The 17,458-nt window shown below is 46.4% G+C and overlaps 1 protein-coding gene across 2 annotated transcripts; it reads left to right on the plus strand.

Moving 5' to 3' along the window:
• Positions 1-2,905: 2,905 nt before the first annotated feature.
• On the plus strand, positions 2,906-16,218 carry SIK1 (salt inducible kinase 1). 2 transcript variants are annotated; one of them, XM_027688860.1, is made up of 13 exons: positions 2,906-3,175; positions 3,904-4,020; positions 6,640-6,703; positions 6,911-7,072; positions 7,357-7,481; positions 7,596-7,719; positions 9,019-9,242; positions 9,485-9,634; positions 10,275-10,397; positions 10,640-10,865; positions 11,556-11,831; positions 12,390-12,624; positions 13,416-16,218. In XM_027688860.1, the coding sequence occupies exons 1-13, from the start codon at positions 3,032-3,034 to the stop codon at positions 13,834-13,836; spliced, it is 2,391 nt and encodes a 796-aa protein (XP_027544661.1). In that variant the 5' UTR covers positions 2,906-3,031; the 3' UTR covers positions 13,837-16,218. The 2 variants fall into 2 exon arrangements, with proteins under 2 accessions (XP_027544661.1, XP_027544662.1); XM_027688861.1 differs by lacking the exons at positions 2,906-3,175; positions 3,904-4,020 and adding an exon at positions 4,100-4,801.
• The last annotated feature ends 1,240 nt before the right edge of the window (positions 16,219-17,458 follow it).

A 17,458-nucleotide genomic window follows, 5' to 3' on the forward strand; every position in this document is an offset into this window, starting at 1 on the left:
ATTTTTGTGTACAAAGGAAGTTTGGGGGTTAATTTCAGGTGTTATTTCTCTGTGTTTGTAGGAGAAAGAGCCTGTAGTGTAACCAGTTTGCCAAAGGACTAGCACTAACATTACAGCAGTTAACACAAGCAAAACAGTTAATTTTATATATATATATATATATATATTCATAGATATATAGGGAAGCAGGGGAAGTCCTGCTTGCTCCGCTAAAACGTCCTGATGGATCTCTCTCAAGTGCATTGATGACGCACAGCTCACGTATTTGATTTATATAGAGCACCACATTTTCCTCATCCCATCTTTAAATTTACAGAAGCTGACAAAAAGGTTGCTTTCCTCCCCTAGTGGGTCCCTCTTTAGGAGTCATCCATGTCCCTTAAGGAGACCACCACCAACATGTGAAAACAATCACAGAATCACAAAATAGTCAGGGTTGGAAGGGACCTCTGGAGATCATCCAGTCCAACCTCTCTGCCAAGGCAGGGTCACCTGGAGCAGGTGACACAGGAACACATCCAAGTGGGTTTGGAATGTCTCCAGAGAGGGACAATTCAAAACCTCCCTGGGTAGCCTGTTCCAGTGCTCTGCCACCCTCCATGTACAGAAGTTATTCCTCATGTTGAGGTGAAACTTCCTGTGTTTTATTTTATGGCCATTGCTCCTCATCCTGTCACTGAGCAACACCGAAAAGAGTCTGGTACCAACCTCTGACACCCACCTTGGAGATATTTATATGTATAGATGAGATACTCTCTCAGTCTTCTCTTTGAAGAGATTTTTACTGATTGATTTGAAATCTTCAGTGTGAAGCAGAGCTACACCTCTTCCACCCAAAGCATCACCTTATTTCAAGCAGTCTGACAAATCCAAATTTTGTGTCCCGGGGTGGAAGAGAAGGGTCACTGCCCAGTGTGCCATGGGCTGTGACAGTCAGGTGAGGGGCTCAGACTTGAAGGGACAGTTTTCCAGTCAGAAACCCAACAGATGACTGAATTACCTGCCTGAAAAGAGCCTTGACTGACTGTAATACAGAAGATTAACAGATGTGGCAGGCATCATTCAAGACTTATTTTTGTGGCTAAACTGGAATTTGACTCCAAATGTACTAATATTTTAGTCACCTGCTGGGTGAAGGCTGAAGTCCTGCCTGTTTGAACCCCGTGCATCTGCTGCTTCACATTTGACCTTGAGAGGAGTCTCAGCTTCCAGGATGCTGAGGTTCAATCCCAAACAACCTCTTTCAGCCCTGGTGTGCCAAAGGGAAGCTTCCCAAGCCTCACTTTCAGACTCATCAGACCTAATAGTACTGCAGGTATATTTGGAATGTAGCAGTAAATTGCAATAGTATCACAAGGCTGCATATATATATATATATATATATATATATAGGACATGGACCTGCTGGAGGGAGCCCAGAGGAGGCCACCAAGATGATTAGAGGGATGGAGCACCTCTCCTCCAAGGAAAGGCTGAGAGAATTGGGATTGTTCAGCCTGGAAAAGAAAAGGCTTCAGGGTGACCTAATTGTGGCCTTCCAGTACCTGAAGGGAACCTGCAAGAAAGGTGGAGAGAAACTATTTACAAGGGCATGTAGTGACAGGACAAGAGGGAATAACTTCAAACTTAAAGAGAGTAGGTTCAGGTTCGATATTTGAAAGAAATTCTTTACTGTGAGGGTGGCAAGGCACCGGAACAGGTTGCCCAGAGAAGTTGTGGACATCCCTGGAAGTATTCAAGACCAGGTTGGATGGGGCTCTGAGCAACCTGGTCTTTTGAAGGTGTCCCTGCCCATGGCAGGGGGCTTGGAACAAGATAATCTTTACAGTCCCTTCCAACCCAAACCATTTGATAATTCTGGGATAACATATAGGCTCTTTATTATTACTTGTGTTGCTGCCTGTGCCCAGCTGGTGGACCCAGAGGGCTGCTGTCCCCACACCGGGGTGGCCTCAGCCCTTGAGGGTTGGTCGGCAGCAGCCTCCCCACTCCATCAAACCCTGGAAAACACGGGCAGGGAAACCGTCCTTGCACGGGGGAAGGCGGGTCAGCGTCCCACCGCTGGCACTACTGCGAAGGGTGGGCGTTCACAGGGATTAGGGATAAATGTCCCCCGCAGCGCTGCAGCCGCACTTTTCCTCCTGCCAGCTGGACTGTCCCTGTCGGTGTCCCCGACACACGGAGCTGGGAGTGCCGCTGTAGCCGCGGACAGCGGGACCCGGCACCCCCGCCGGGGGTCACCGGGGGTCACCAGGGCCAGGTGCTGCCGCCGGGCCGGCGCGGCGGTCGCAGCCGCGCTGCGGGGACGCGCCGTCGGGAGCGGGGAGCGACCCCGGCGGGCGGACGGGATGGGGCGGGGTGGGCAGGAGACCCCGACGACCCCCCCCACCCCTCACCCCATCCCACCCCATCCCTCCCTCCCTCCGCCCTGACGTCACCGCCCCCCCGGGTCTCCCGGGCGACGGCTCCATCAGCGCCCGCGTCAGCGCCGCCCGTTCCCTGGCAACGTCCCGGTGCCTTCGCTCCCCTTCAGCCCCGCGCCCGGGACCGCGTCCTTCTGGCGTCAAAGTGACGTCAATGGGCCCGTCTCGGCTTTCGGCGGTGGGCGGGGGGAAGGAGGCGGGCGGGGAGGCAGGGGAGGCGGGGTGTGCGTGGATGGAGGAGGGCGCCGGGAAAGGGCGGGGGGCCGGGACATCCCGCGTGGTCCCGCCTGCCCCCCGGTGCGCGCACACACTCACACACAGACACACACACACGCTCACGCTCACACACACACCCGCCCGCACACGCACCCGCGCCCGCACACCCCGCGCCGCACACAGCGCATCGCACCGCGCCCGCACCGCACCGCCAGGTACGGCCGCTCCGGCGGGCAAGAGCGGGACCGCCGGCGGCTCGGACGGGGCTCCGGGGCGGGGAGAGCCCGTGTGAGCCGTGCCGTGTTCCGTGCAGGTGCGAGCAGCCCGGGGCAGCGCGGATGCTCCCGTCCTAAAGGCGCGGCGAGCGCTGCCCGCGCCCCCCGCCCTGAGCCATGGTGATCATGTCAGAGTACGGCTCCGCGCCCGCGGCCGCGCAGCGGCCCCTGCGAGTCGGCTTCTACGACATCGAGAGGACCCTGGGGAAAGGCAACTTCGCCGTGGTCAAGCTGGCCCGGCACAGGGTGACCAAGACGCAGGTGGGTGCGCCGGAGGGGCCGGGGATGGCGGTGGGAGCGCGGCGGCTCCGCGGAGCTGCGGAACCCGCGGCTGATGCGGCTCCTCCTCTGAGGATCTTCAAGTTTTCCCGCTGTGTGTAAAATTAAAACCGAGCGAGAATATATGTGAAAAACCAACCTCGAAACATCCCATTTCTGAGTGTTACGGTAGCTTCGTTGAATCACACTCAGTTTGCTGAAAAGCCCGACACATTAAGGGTCTTCGGAAGACTTTTTGTGGGTTTCGTTTTTTTCTCGTTCAAGAACAAAGAACTTGGGATGTTATTGGCAGAAATAATTTATTAATGGGCAGTGCAGACGTTTCTAAATTTCTAGTGCATGTTTAAATCGTATCAGTCACCACAGTAGGAAATAGTCTGTTAGAGGAATCTGTTTTTCACTGGCATGGGACGGATTAAAAGATTTGCAGAATCCTGTCCAGTGCTAATTTCTGCAGTTCTGTTCGCTACCTTATGTGTAATCCTTTGACGTAGAAAAGAAAAACGAAAACGTTCTGTGTCGGGAATTCTGTGTGGTTCAGAAAAACAGAATCAGCTTTGTCAAGTCCATACTTTTAAAGCTACTTTAAAAACTACTTGGATTTTGTAAGTGGCGTGTCTGTGCGGGGGGTGTCTTTTTTTTTTTTTCAAGATATCTGGACAGTGAGAGTACCTATTTTGTAATACCTGGGGTTGTTTTTAAATCTGCAGGTTGCAATAAAAATAATAGACAAAACAAGGTTAGACCCAAGCAATCTGGAGAAGATTTATAGAGAAGTTCAGATAATGAAGCTTTTGAATCATCCCCACATTATCAAGCTATATCAGGTAAGAGTTCAGCTTTGGAGTGCAGCACGTAGATGAGGTGTACTTGTGCTCTTCTCTTGCACATGATTTTACATCTAATATTTGCAGAGAGAATGCGTATTGAAATATTTTTCGAAAACCATTTGAAATTAGAGGGGTATTTTAAAATTCTTCATTCTTTGGTCAAGACCCTGGTACATTAGACAGCTTTTTGACAAAATGCACTGTAAAATTTACAGTTTAAACCAGGCTGATGTTTGTTTCGGATTGAGGAGCAGGTTAGCTAAACTTCTACGATTAACTTGCCTTTCCTATCTCCTCTGCTTTTCTGGTTTAGAAGACTGGAACTTGTTATGTGCTTTCGATAAGAGGAAGGCTTAAACTTGTGTAGAGTGGTAGAGAAGGAAGCACAAAAGTTGAGTTTGCCTTAAGTGGAAGGGATTTAAGTCAACAACAATTAAACCTAATTAATCTAAGTAGAAATTCTAAGTGAAATTCTCATATAAGGATTAAATCAGTAAAAAAATTAAAAGGCAGTAAATGTTAGTATCTTAGAATATACTAAAAAATGGCCTGTTTGGTTATTCTTTTCCGCTTTGTGTAGTTTTGAAAGTGAATTTTAAATATCTTTGACCTTGTAGAGTTTCATAACATGAATTTTGTTGTAGATCTGTTCAGTTTCTGCACTAATGGGTGGTTTTAACCATAGGAACAAATTATTGTGCTGTGCAGAAAACAGGGCCACAAGGATCACGAGGACTGCTTTGCAAATTCTAAATATTCAGTCTGATTAGCCTTTGGTGTAAGTTCCTCTTAATCATCTTAAATAATGCCGTGTGGATTTAAGAAGAAGATGATAGAACAGTTTGGGTTGGAAGGGACCTTTAAAGGTCATCTAGTCCAAGCCTGTGCCATGAGCAGGGATGAGGTATCAGCTTGTCTGGACCTGTCTGGAAGGGCAGGGGGGAGAGAGGGGGACATGGATGAAGCAGCAGGTCTGAAAGTCCGTGTGGAGTAGTAAATACTATTATCAGCTGTGATCTTACCGTTGGGTTTGTTAGCTTAAAAAGAAATTAAAAAAAAAAAAAAGTTTAATTAACATGAAGGGCTGAAGAGCCAGTAAGGCAGGTGCTTTGGCAGGGCATTATTTTTGAAGACCTTGACACACATGAAGTGTTTGTATTTATAGTATTAACCATCATAACAAAAATGGCTCTGTGTTAACAGCTGACGTCATGGCTGCCCATGGGGCAGCATAGGATATACAGAAACATTCTAACAGTTCGCTTGATTTCATCTCAGTGGAATGATGTGGGTGAAAATACTATTTCGAAGCACTTAGAAAAGCAGGTTAAATTCCATCTAGTTGAACCACTTCACTTGATGGAGCAAATGACGTTGGCAGTGGACCATAATTTCTTTTCAGTGAAGTTTTCTTTTCTTTGTTGTTGTAACTGATGCTTCACCTGTTTGGTGGAGGCTGAGAAGCAGGGATGGAATTAGATGACATACCAATGTAGGGTGTGTGTTCTTGTATTATTTCATCATTGTTTTAGTTTCAGCACCGCGTCTTAATTTCATCCAGCTGGCAACTTTCCCAGAACACTTTCCTTCGGTTTTTTAAACTGGGAACCTCTCTTCCTTTGCTCCCTGTTTGTTTATTTTCGCTTCGTGTCTGTGTGTACTTGTAGTGAGGGGAGGACAAGAGTCTTTGAAAAAGGTTACATGTTAGGAGCCTGGAAATTACAGCCTTTGAAGTAGTATTGACGCTTTTTCTTCTTGATTGTTAACCTGTTGTGAGCCTCCTGCTTCCAAAACAAAGTATCTGCTCCTTAAGAGGGAAATGTTTCCGGGGAAATGTTGTTTTTTTTAGAATCTGAAACGCAGTGCTTGAAAGGTGTGCTGTGGTAACTGAAGATGAATTTGGAAATGCTCAGCATTTCTCATTCATCCTTAAGGTTTTGGTTCTTCTTTTTTTTTTTCTCCAAAGGAGAAAATTGTGAAATATCAAAGCAAGTTGATACTAGATTGATAGGTCAACTCTGGCTGATACATTGACAGTTGTTGATGTGCATCAAGCACTGCTGTTACACAAACAGCAGCCTGTTGTCACTTGCACAGGAGGCTGGACGTGTCCCTGCCAACTCCAAACGGGCACGGGGGATTTGATCTTCCTTCTTGATTTGTCCAAGTTGCAGCTATTTCTGCTGATCTGAGCCCCCACTAGCCTTGAAACAAAGACAACTTTAGATAAAGTGTTCTTTGCACGTTCAACATACATCAAATGAAGTGTAAAACTATATGTGAGTATTTTAACAAAAGAGGAGTTCAGGGAAGCGTGTGGAATTATCGAAATGCTCATCTATTATCGTATGGAGATTAGGTGGCATGGTAATGGTGAGAAGAACAATGGCCTGAGAAGCCATTGTATAGTGTAGACACATAAGGATTGATTTGTTATCTTTTTCATTACCAGTGTGCTTGGAGAGAACACTGTGGTGCAAAATTAGCTGCCTTTACTGCCAGCTGCTGCGGCAACTAAAAAAATTGAACTGATATGTGTGAGAATACACGTAGAAAAATGAATGAAATTACAGACCTCTGCTGTTTTTTAAATCAGGTCCTTTTGTGTCTTCACAGGTTATGGAGACAAAGGATATGCTGTACATTGTTACTGAGTTTGCAAAGAATGGAGAAATGTTTGGTAAGTCCTCACTGCTGCATCTAGCAGTTCTTTAGATTTAGAAATCTTGGCTTTATTGTCATAATTGCTGAGTTACAGATATATTCTGATTGAAAATCCAGGGTTGGCATTATCAGCTGTCAAACAGCAAGCACAGCACCTGCAGGATTATGAAAAATTTCCTCCAGGCATTTCTAAATCCTGTGCCTGTTTGGTTTTGTCTTGCAGATCATCTGACCTCCAATGGGCACTTGAGTGAAAGTGAAGCACGGAAGAAGTTCTGGCAGATTCTTTCAGCAGTGGAATATTGTCACAGCCACCACATAGTGCACAGGGATCTCAAAACAGAGAACCTTCTGCTAGATGCTAACATGAATATCAAGTTAGCAGGTAATAAGGAATATTACCTATTATACTCTATAAACAACACTAGGCATGTAGTCAAATTTAGTATCCCTAGGATGATCCTGTAAATGTATTTATGCTAACTGAAAATAAAACAAAGGTTGCTGATATTTCTCAGAACATACTTTCCAAACAGAAGAAAATAGCTTAAATGAATAGGCAGAGAACAAAACAACACATCTGTTCCTTTCTCTACATCTTTTGCTACTTCTGAAATATTAGTATGTGATTGAGTGTTGTCTTACCCCAAACTTTTACCTTTGTTTCAGACTTTGGCTTTGGAAACTTCTACAAGTCGGGAGAGCCCCTATCCACTTGGTGCGGAAGCCCACCCTATGCAGCTCCAGAAGTTTTTGAAGGCAAAGAATATGAAGGACCTCACCTTGATATATGGGTGAGCTTGCTATTCATCAGAAACCGCATTTCACACCGCGTGAGGGTCTGTGGGCTTCCAAAATCATTGTTTTTCCTGGAGTCACTCACATGCTGTGCTGTTTTCTGTTGACAGAGCCTTGGGGTGGTACTCTATGTCCTTGTCTGCGGTTCTCTGCCTTTTGATGGACCCAATCTGCCAACTCTGAGGCAAAGAGTGCTGGAGGGGCGGTTCCGCATCCCATACTTCATGTCCGAAGGTGCTTTTTTCCAGACCCTTAATGTTAAAGCAGGTCCTACAAATGAAAGAATAGCTGTCCTGTTTGCAGCTGGGAATGTATCCAGTAATTTCTGTGGGGCAGCACTTAGAGCTGAGGGGCTGGTTGCACACGTTTTCTTTTCTGGGATCTGCTTTATGGTGCATCTAAAAGGCTGGCGTTTCCTTTCTTAGAGTATCCCTATGGATTACAAAAATACCTGACATCCTAGCTGGAGAAATAATCGCTCACAAAAGAGAGAAAACAGGGTTTTAATGAGGCTAGCCTGCAGTGCTGAGATGGGTGTAATAATATAAATAATAATGGCCCATCTTCGCGAACGAAGATTTGGGGAAAGGTCTTTTACCTTTCCAGCCTGCGCAATGGATTTTTTAGGTGAGACACAGCCTGCGCTGAACTGAGCCCACCCTTTAATCCTAAGGTTCATCTGCCGGGGCCAAGCAAGCTTGGACAATGGCAGTGAGGTCCTCAGGACGTAGGTTTGTTTAGAGTGACCTTCTCATAGATGGATGGCCTCACAGGGCTAACGAGCTACCATCTGCCCGGGGGACTTGGGATTCGAACCTGAGTCGCAGCAGTGAGAGTCCTGCATGCTAACCACTAGGCCACCAGGGGTCCCCTGAGATGGGTGTAGTTCTAAGATATTTTAACTATGCAGAAGGGGTGTATTCCAGTGTGACTGTGCTGCCAAGGAGAGCAGAAATAGTGGACTTAGCACTGTTTCTTGAGCACTCCCAACAGTCTGATGAGAAAAAGGAACTGAACAGTATTATCACCTTTCTCTGATTTGAATTCAAAACAAGTGAACACGCCTCTGCCTTCACGTGAAAATTATCTTGTGAAGCCCGACCTTTATCATTTATAGCCATGAACAGCTTTGATTTCCTGGTTATAAATGAATAAGCACTATATATGGATCAGGAAGTTGTATGTGATGGGGTTCTGTACTAAATTCCCACCTATTTTATGTGGATGTAACAACATTAAACTTGCATCCTCTCAAAACTAGCTCTTGTGCAAGGTGCAAGGCCACCTGAAACGTGCCAATACCCAGTACGGCCTCATTTCCTGTAGTGACATGTTGCTTTTGTGGTATATGTGGGGACATCTCTTGTGCTGTTTGGAATATCTGATGGTCAGACCAGGCATCAGCTGCTCAGAAACCTTTAATTCGTGTTTTCATAGACATCACACACTGTTGCTGGGAAGGGTTCTTAGCAGTGACCTGGGGCTGGGCTGTTATTTTTACGCCTTGCTCATGAGTTTGTCTTTGTCATCCAGACTGTGAAACACTAATCCGACGGATGTTGGTTGTGGACCCAACCAAGCGGATAACCATCTCCCAGATAAAGCAGCACAAGTGGATGCAGGCTGACCCATCCCTTCAGCAGCAGCAGTCCTTGTCCTTCTCCATGCAAAACTACAACTCCAACCTGGGTGACTACAACGAGCAGGTCCTCGGGATCATGCAAACGCTTGGCATCGACAGGCAGAGGACTGTGGAGGTGAGAAGTGCTTGCCCTGTAGATACATCTTCAGTGACTACCAGAATTCCAGTGGTGCAGTCATATGTGTGTCACGCAGTGACTGGCCTTGATCCAGTGTCACAGCATAGTAAAATCTTCGCTGCCCTTCTGGATTTTTGCTTGATTTTTGCGTGTGCTATTACGAGGCATAAGTGACGAGTTTTGGCTGCCTGTGTCCTGAGTGACCTGTAACTCAAAAGGGTCCTTTCAATGTCTTCCAGTCCCTGCAGAACAGCAGCTACAACCATTTTGCCGCAATTTATTACCTGCTCTTGGAGCGCCTCAAGGAGTATCGGAGCAGCCAGTTGTCCACTCGTCCGGCAACCGGCCGCCAGCAACGGCCCAGGAGCTCCGAGATCAGCAATGTTGAGGTGAGGAAAGGCAGTTGCTCACTGGGAAGATGTGTCCTTTGGACCTGTTTTTTTCTGTTGCTCGCTATGGGAAAGTACAAGGTTGTCCCTGTCAGGCTTCTTGAAAAACCAATCCTGGTATTGGTGCTCTCTGACAGGACACAGCTTGCTGTTCTTCAGCAGGAGGCTGATTGAATACTAATGGCCTGTTTCCTAAGAAGTGACTGTGGGTCATGGGCCAAAGAATAGTCTGCCTCCAGTGCAGGTCATTAATGAGCCAGAAGACTTGGCTTCTCATTTTTTGTCCTCTTGGGCATGGCTCGGTAACACTTCTTTGTTACATAACCTGTAGGATCCTCAGAAGTACTCCATGAGTCAGTTTGTGTGTTTCTCTGACATTCTTTTTCTTTTCCTCACTCCCACCCCCTTTGAAGTGTGGTCTGGGTGCCTTTTCAAATTGCACTTCCAGTTAAATTGCCTAACTTAGCAGAAGGAGTTCTGTGTTTGTGTTGGCATTGATGGATTAGCTTTGTTAATTTTCATAGGAAGAAAAAGCTTGCAGGGAAGGTGGCTCTGAAATTCTTGGAGCCTCCAGTGTCTCAAAAGTCACGTGGAACTGCAGTGTATGTGATGGCTTCTGTGCACAACTCTCTTTCTCCAGATGCCTCAGGACAGTCTCTCTAGCGAAACCCTGCGATCATCTCTGCTTTACCAGCAACCTCAGAGCCTGATTCAGCCATCCTTGCAGGCAGAAATGGACTGTGACATAAGCAATCCATTACAGGTTGGTATTCTCAGCTAAACTGTGTGTTATTTTCCCCCCCCATTGTTCTGCTAATCCAAAACAATGGGGTTTGTGACTGTTGTTCTCTCCCTCCAATCTTTTGCTTGGCATTTGGGCCTGGTGTCACTGTAACCTGTCAGACAATACTCCTATTGAAGGCATGAAGGACTGCAAAGAGTGTTCAAAGGTAGTGCAGAAATAAGCAAAACACCCTTAAGTTTGTGATCTGGTGTGTTTTTCAGCCTGTGTTCTTCCCTGTGGACACCAACTTCAACGGGCTCTTCCGGAACCGCTCCATCTCCCCCAACAGCCTGCTGGAGACCACCATCAGTGAAGAAGTAAGGCAAGAGAAGGAGCTGGAGGATGAAATCAAGGCATATGACCACCCCATCCGCATCCCTAGCAACACCAGCAGGAGGCACACGCTGGCCGAAGTGACCACCCATTTCTACCAGCATGCCCCTCCATGTAAGTAAGTCTGGGAGAGATGAAGGGTGTCCGTAGGCAGAGGAAAAGAACAGAGAAGCAATGCCACAGAGACCAAATGCCCAGGGAGTATGTGCTGATTTTACCTTGACTGGGATAGGAAAGCCCAGAAAAGAGGTCTGTACTCTGCCCTCCACAGTCCTGTCTTCCCACAGATAAGCATAACCCTTAAAGAAGAGAAGCTGTGCTGTTGTGTTTCATCTAAATCACTTCAGCAGGGAGCATTTTCATGAGCAGGACAAAAGCCTTGTCTGCTTGCTCCTGCTGTTGTTCCAGGGGAGGAGGGAGTGCCTGAAGTTAACAAAAAACTCATCGCTAGCTGTGTTTGGTACATACTTGGGCCCTGTGAACCACCCAAACCAGCACAACTGTTCACAAGACAATAATCCTGGTGTTGCTCAAGAGACACTGTGTGCCTGATCCAGCATAGCCTGGTGAGGCTGGAGTTGCTGGCAGAGCCCTGCCAGCTGGACAGGAGCCCAAACTAAGGTTATTTGTTGATGACCCCTTGCTGGAGTCAAGCCCTGCAACAACACGAGTTGCTGGACACCTCTCCAGCTCGCACCTGCTTATTAGTGCCAGTGTAGGTGGGCAGGAGGCTCTGATGTCATGTTTGTTCCTTCCCGTACTCATCTTGGGAATGCTCTTTCTCTCCTTCCTTCCCCTCCGTAGGTATAGTCATTTCCTCTTCTGCCAGCCCCACAGAGGGAACTAGTTCAGACAGCTGCCTTACTTCATCTTCAAATGACAGCTCAGTGGCCCTGAGCAGCTGTTTGGCAGGTCAAGTAATGACGGGGAGCCCGGCCACAGTGAGGATGACGTCGCCCTTCCTAACTTCCCAGTCTGACGCTCCGGTGTTACAAGCCCAGGGCTGCATGGGAGGTGCTTCTCTCCTGCCTGTCAGCTTCCAAGAAGGAAGGCGAGCATCTGATACCTCATTAACTCAAGGTAATGCCTTCCTTGCTTCGTTGCTGGGGAATTGCAGCCTTCCAACAGCCTCTAGGATAAAGGGCAGGATGCAGGGATACTGGCTTGTCCGTGTCGGTGTTACGCTGAGGCCGGACATTCTGCCTCTTGTATTCATGGTCCCTGAGGGAGGGTTGGGTGCCCTGAGGGAGGGTTGAGTGCCCTGAGGGGGGTGCCTAGAGGAAAGGTTCTCAGATACTGATTCAGCCTGCCCATGGAGATATTTCTGCTGCCGTGAGTGGGATGGCAGGCTCCACCTTCCTCCTAAAATACGGAGTGCAGAACATCATGATTTCTGTCAGGTTTCTCCTTTGCCGTGTGTGTCCATCTGCAGCTGTCCCAACCCCTGTTGTGTTACCTAAATCCTGCCCTGACCATCAGGCAGAGGGATGGACGTGAACTGAAGAGTCACGATCTCCTCTAGCCCTGTTCTCACTCACATGAAGGCAGCTGCCCTCTAGAAAGGCTGATCTGTAAAGTGTGCTCCTAGGCAAATGCTGAGGGGGATTAAAGTGCATTTCTTTTCCTCGTGTCCCACAGGCTTGAAGGCTTTTAGGCAGCAGCTACGGAAGAACGCTCGAGCCAAGGGGTTTCTCGGCTTGAATAAAATCAAAGGCTTTGCTCGGCAGGTGTGTCAGTCCTCCTCCTCCTCTCGGGCAGCAAGGAGTGGCATGAGCCCCTTCCAGCACACGCAGCCCAACACCTGCATGTACAGCAGCAGTGGGAGCAGCAGAGAGGGGAGAAGCCTCCTGGAGGAGGTGCTGCAGCAGCAGAGGTGAGGGAGGAGCTTTCCTGTTTTCGATGGGTTTACTTTGGTTCGGGGTAAGCGAGGAGGAGCAAAGCCGAAGAGTTTGGGGGTTTGGTCACTGGGGATTCCTATCCTCCACCTTTGCTGTGTGGCAGCAGGTAAAACTGCTTGGCTTCCTTTGTGGCTTCCTGGCCCGGCTACGTAACACAGGATGTGCAATTCCACTTAGAAAATCTCAGCATCCAAATATTTGGAGGTTGCTGAATTCAGAAGCAATTTGGTAGTGTGGGGGGAAAGCATTGCCTCTCCCCATTGCAAGCTGTGTTTTTCTTTGTTAGTTTTGGGAATGATTTCTTTCCTTCTCTGCCTCGTCCTGTAATTTTCTCATGGCAAGGAAGCGAGACCTTGTAATTTGGAAAAGTTACAGCCCACAAAGGAGGCACAGTTCCAGTGGCCTCAAATGTCATGTGTGGTGGCACCTCTTCATTCCCATAGAAGCAAGATGGAAAATTGAGCTTCCGGTTTATCTGCACACGTTGTCTCTAGAACATCTATTATTAGCTGGCCAAATGGTGACTAGATAAACTTTCTGGTGATAGTGGCCCTCTCCAGCATGAGGAAAAGCCAAGTGAAAACAGGTTGGCCTGGCATGGGCAGCTTGATTTGATTGGACTGACTGGGTAAGGAGAGGTTTGATAGAGAGAAGGAAACAAAGGGGAAAATTATGGTCAGTGTTAGGGGCAAGAAATGAAGGAGAAAGGCATTAAACCATCCTAGCAATGTAAATTAACCTCTTCCACCCTGGCATTTTTTTTCAGAATGCTCCAGTTCCAGCATCACCAACTGCTCCAGACAGCTTGTCCCCAGACTCCTCAGGCACCCGCAGCGAACGGCGTCCCCTCCTCGGAGAGCCCAGGTACCTGCAAGGCGTCCAACTCCATCCTGCTGTCAGAGCTGCAGAGAGAGAACTCCTTTGAGCTGGCCTTTGCTGGCAGCAGCCAGCTGCTCCAACCTCATTTCTTCGGCGTGAGCGTCTCCCCGGTGTCCTCGGCCGCTCACCTCCTGGACACGCACCTGTACATCAGCGGCAACGCCTCCCCCGTGGGCACCACCTTCTCCCAGCAGCAGAGTTTCTCCGCGCAGTCCCCGGGCTACGACGCCGTCGCCCTGCAACACGGGGACTGTGAGATGGAGGACCTGACTTCCAGCCAGCTTGGGAAGTTCGTCCTGGTCAAGTGAGAGCCCTGGCTGCTCCCGTCGGGAAGGAACTTTTTCACCGCTGTTCCGTGGCTGGCTGGCGTCGTGTGGACGAGTGACTCTCAGAAGCAATAAATTTTGAAGTATGTGAAGAGGCTGTCTGGCTCAGAAAGCTGGCAACTTTATAGGACTGAAACAAGCAATATGTATGTCTATTTTTTTTTTTTTTTTTGCTTCTACTATTCTTGCACTGAACAAATACGAATAGGAACTGAATTTTTTTTAAAGGAAAAATAATGATGGGGAAGATGGGTGGGGCATTTGTGGGGACAGGGAGGGATGTGGTTGGGGAAGAACTCTTCGGTACTGTACTCAAGTCAGACCAATACAGCTCTGCTGTTATGCAAGATTAGCAGCTGTCAGTAGTGGTGACACAGCAGGGAGAGGCTTTTCAAAGAAGGGACCAGAGCCTCCCTTTTTCACAATATTCATTTATGGGTTTGTGAAGATGATTACCTCTTTTAAAGAAAATAAACAGAAAACCAGTGGCATGCAGCATTATGCATTCATAGGAGACAAAAATGGAAGCATTGCCATTTGTTGTTTTTTCTTTCCCTCCTGTTAACACTCGTTTTATTTTAAAGGAACCAACATCCCCATTCCACACCTCCCAGATACATACACTTTAAATGAAAACTGTGAACTTCTTGCTTGATACATCAGCTGGAAAAGCTTAACATGCCCTTCTAATTAGTACAGAAGCAGTAACTATTGAAAATGTATCCCTTGTTATCAGGATCTAAATTGCATAATGCCTGGTCTTTTGCAGGGATGTTTGTTTGGGAGTGATGTGTGTCTACATATACACACACATGCACACTTGCATATATCTTGTTGGTCTGGATAATCTTTAGGAATCTTTTTATAAACTCTAAGTTTATTCATATTCTTGCAGAGGCACTGAGGAGGGAAGCAGCAGTACCGGTGGGGTGATGGGAAGGGTTTTCTTTTTAAAAAGCCCCTCCTGGATGTTGCCTACAAAGTTGCCTGAGGGGTATTTCTTAGTGCTGCACATTGTTATTTCAGCTGCTAATTATGTTTTTATGCATTTCATTATCAGGGTCCAAACAGAACTGACTCTTGGGGAAATGTGCAATATACAGGTTATAATTATATATTGACAAAGACAAAAGGAATAGGCTAGAACAGAATTCTACTCTAACAGAGTACAGCTTTTTCTGAACAAAACTGTATTAAAAAGTGAGTAAAACAGCACAATCTTTGGGTGTGTTTGTTTTTGGTTGGTTTGTTTTTGGCATATTAGCAAAACGAGGTTTTGGATTAGATAGGTGTTTTTTTCGTATGGTTTTTAATGCTGTATATGTATATAAATAGGAAGCAGAAAACTATATAACACTAGTTATTTTTTATATTTTGTAATATGCTTATGTTGTGTTTCTGGTATAAACCCCAACTCCCCTTCCAAGGCAGCCCATGACTTCTGTTGGTGTCAATAGAAGTTTTGCTTGGGTATAAAGGGGAGAGCAGGCTGTGCTCCTACAGAAAATGAGTCAGGGAGTGCGTGCGAACTTTGGAAGCAGGTGAGCAGACAGTGAGCCAGCTTGGCTGGAAGCTGCCATCTGAATGTCAGAAAATAGCTGCATTCTGTCTAAATGCTTAAAGGACCCATCTCTCTAGTGTGACACAGGGTGCCTTCAAGTTACCTTGGCTTCATGCAACCTGCAGTATTACGCACTTGCAAATAATATAGAGACCTTTTTTTTGGTTGTTTTGTTGTTTTGTTTGGTTTTTTGTTTTGTTCTGTTTTTTTTTTTTTTTTAAGAAAAAAGCCAAAGATTGACCAGGTTAATTGGTGGGAGTAGGAAGGGTTGAAAATGTCATGTGGCTCTGTCTGTGGCTCTCCATAAACGACCTCTTTATCTGTGTGTTGTACCTGTGTGTCTGTATTGGTGCATCCCCAGCTTGCCACTGCTGCTCCATGGTCTGGAAGCTTCAAAGTGAGAGAAAACTGGTCGAGTTGAACTCCTGTTGATGAGTGGTGCCTTGCAGCAGAGAAAACACCAAAGTCTCATGCTCATTAGTAGTGTGGGTTTAAAACAAACAAACAAACAAACAAACAACCCCTCCAAAAAACCCCAACCCAAAAAAGAGAGTGCATGGGGATGGCTGAGGAGGAGGGCAAGAAGAAACCAGCTCGTCACAAAGCAGCAACTTTGCCTTCAGTTTTGCAAGGGGTAGCACACGTACTTAAACCACAGAATTTCCTCTTCAATATGTGTTTTGTTTAATGCCATGGATCTAAAGGCCACAGATTCTTTAGTTTCCTGTCCTGAGCAATGACAAGCACTTTACTTTCATAGTATTTTTTTTTTCTTTTCCAATTGCTGTAGAACCTCTTTGGAATTATTGCTGGAGCAGAAAGAGGTCATTTTAAAAGTCTGGGTTCTTTTGTAGTTATCTCGACAGTGCTGTTCTGCAGACTGCAATGCAATAGGGTATTTAAAGACACTACGTGATTGGTTTAATTGAGATGTATATTTTATTTTTTATCATGACCGAACAATCATTTTATTTCTTATGTTAAAATGAGAGGTGTACACCGAAATGATTAGTTGATGTGTTTTATTTAATATTTAAATAATAAAAAAAAAATGTTTTAAAATCGTTGTCCTGCACGTGGTTCTGTGGAGTGACGCTCACGTAACTCACACGGTTAAGACCAATTTTAAAGCCGAGGTCCGTAGGACGTTCCTGACACTCTCTGTTACGTCCTAAATGAAGAGGGATGGCGAGCTCACAAATCTGATAATGGGATATTGAGCCTTTCGCTGGTAGGCAATCTGTCTGAATCTGACCCAAGTCTGTGGTAATCGGGTTATAAAAGCCGGCAGTAACAGAGATGGTCGAGCGTGGTTTAGTCGTCACCAGATGGGCACTCCCTCCGTGTCACCTTCAGCTGAGAGAGGCCCCAGCCAGATTAAGGCAGTCACTGCAAGAGAGCAAAGGGAAAGAGAGAGGGAGGGAGAGATTCAAGGGGGAGGGGGGGGGAATGGCTTTTCTCTTGTAAAATATAACTGGAGAGTTAAAAAAACCACTGAAAAGGCTTTGCATTCAGCTCATGCAGTCAGAATGAGGGGCAAGGAAGGGTTTCACCTGCTGAGGGACCCCCAAAGATTTGCAAGCTTTAGTTTGACCTGGCAAAAGCTCAGAAAAAAATAAAAAAATTCTTCCAACCAAACAATGGTGGGGTTTTTTTAAAATAAAAATAAAAAAATTTAAAAATAGTTTAAAAAAATCGATCCTTATTGTGATGTTTTTATTTCCAAATCACCTACCACACTTTGAAGGAAAGGAGAGTGATGCAAAGGTAAATCCAAAAAGCTAAATAAAAGCTTAGGGGGGAACAGAAGTAATATTTACTTACTTTGCTTTCTAAAGGAGTTGTTTGCTGAGATAGAATTTGTAGAGTTGTCTGTGCATTTGCCATGACTCTTGAATGGGTAGAAAAGTGTCATGCACATGTTTTTCCAGGGTTTTGTTTTCAATGTGACCATCCAAAGTTAGGAATTTTGCAACTCTTAAAATATAATGGAGGTATTCTGAATTGTCTTTTATTAGGCTTTAGTATGACCTCATTTAAGGA

The sequence above is a fragment of the Neopelma chrysocephalum genome, unplaced genomic scaffold (assembly GCF_003984885.1).
Source record: "Neopelma chrysocephalum unplaced genomic scaffold, ASM398488v2 Primary Assembly neopelma1_76, whole genome shotgun sequence".
Taxonomy (NCBI): Eukaryota; Metazoa; Chordata; class Aves; order Passeriformes; family Pipridae; genus Neopelma; species Neopelma chrysocephalum.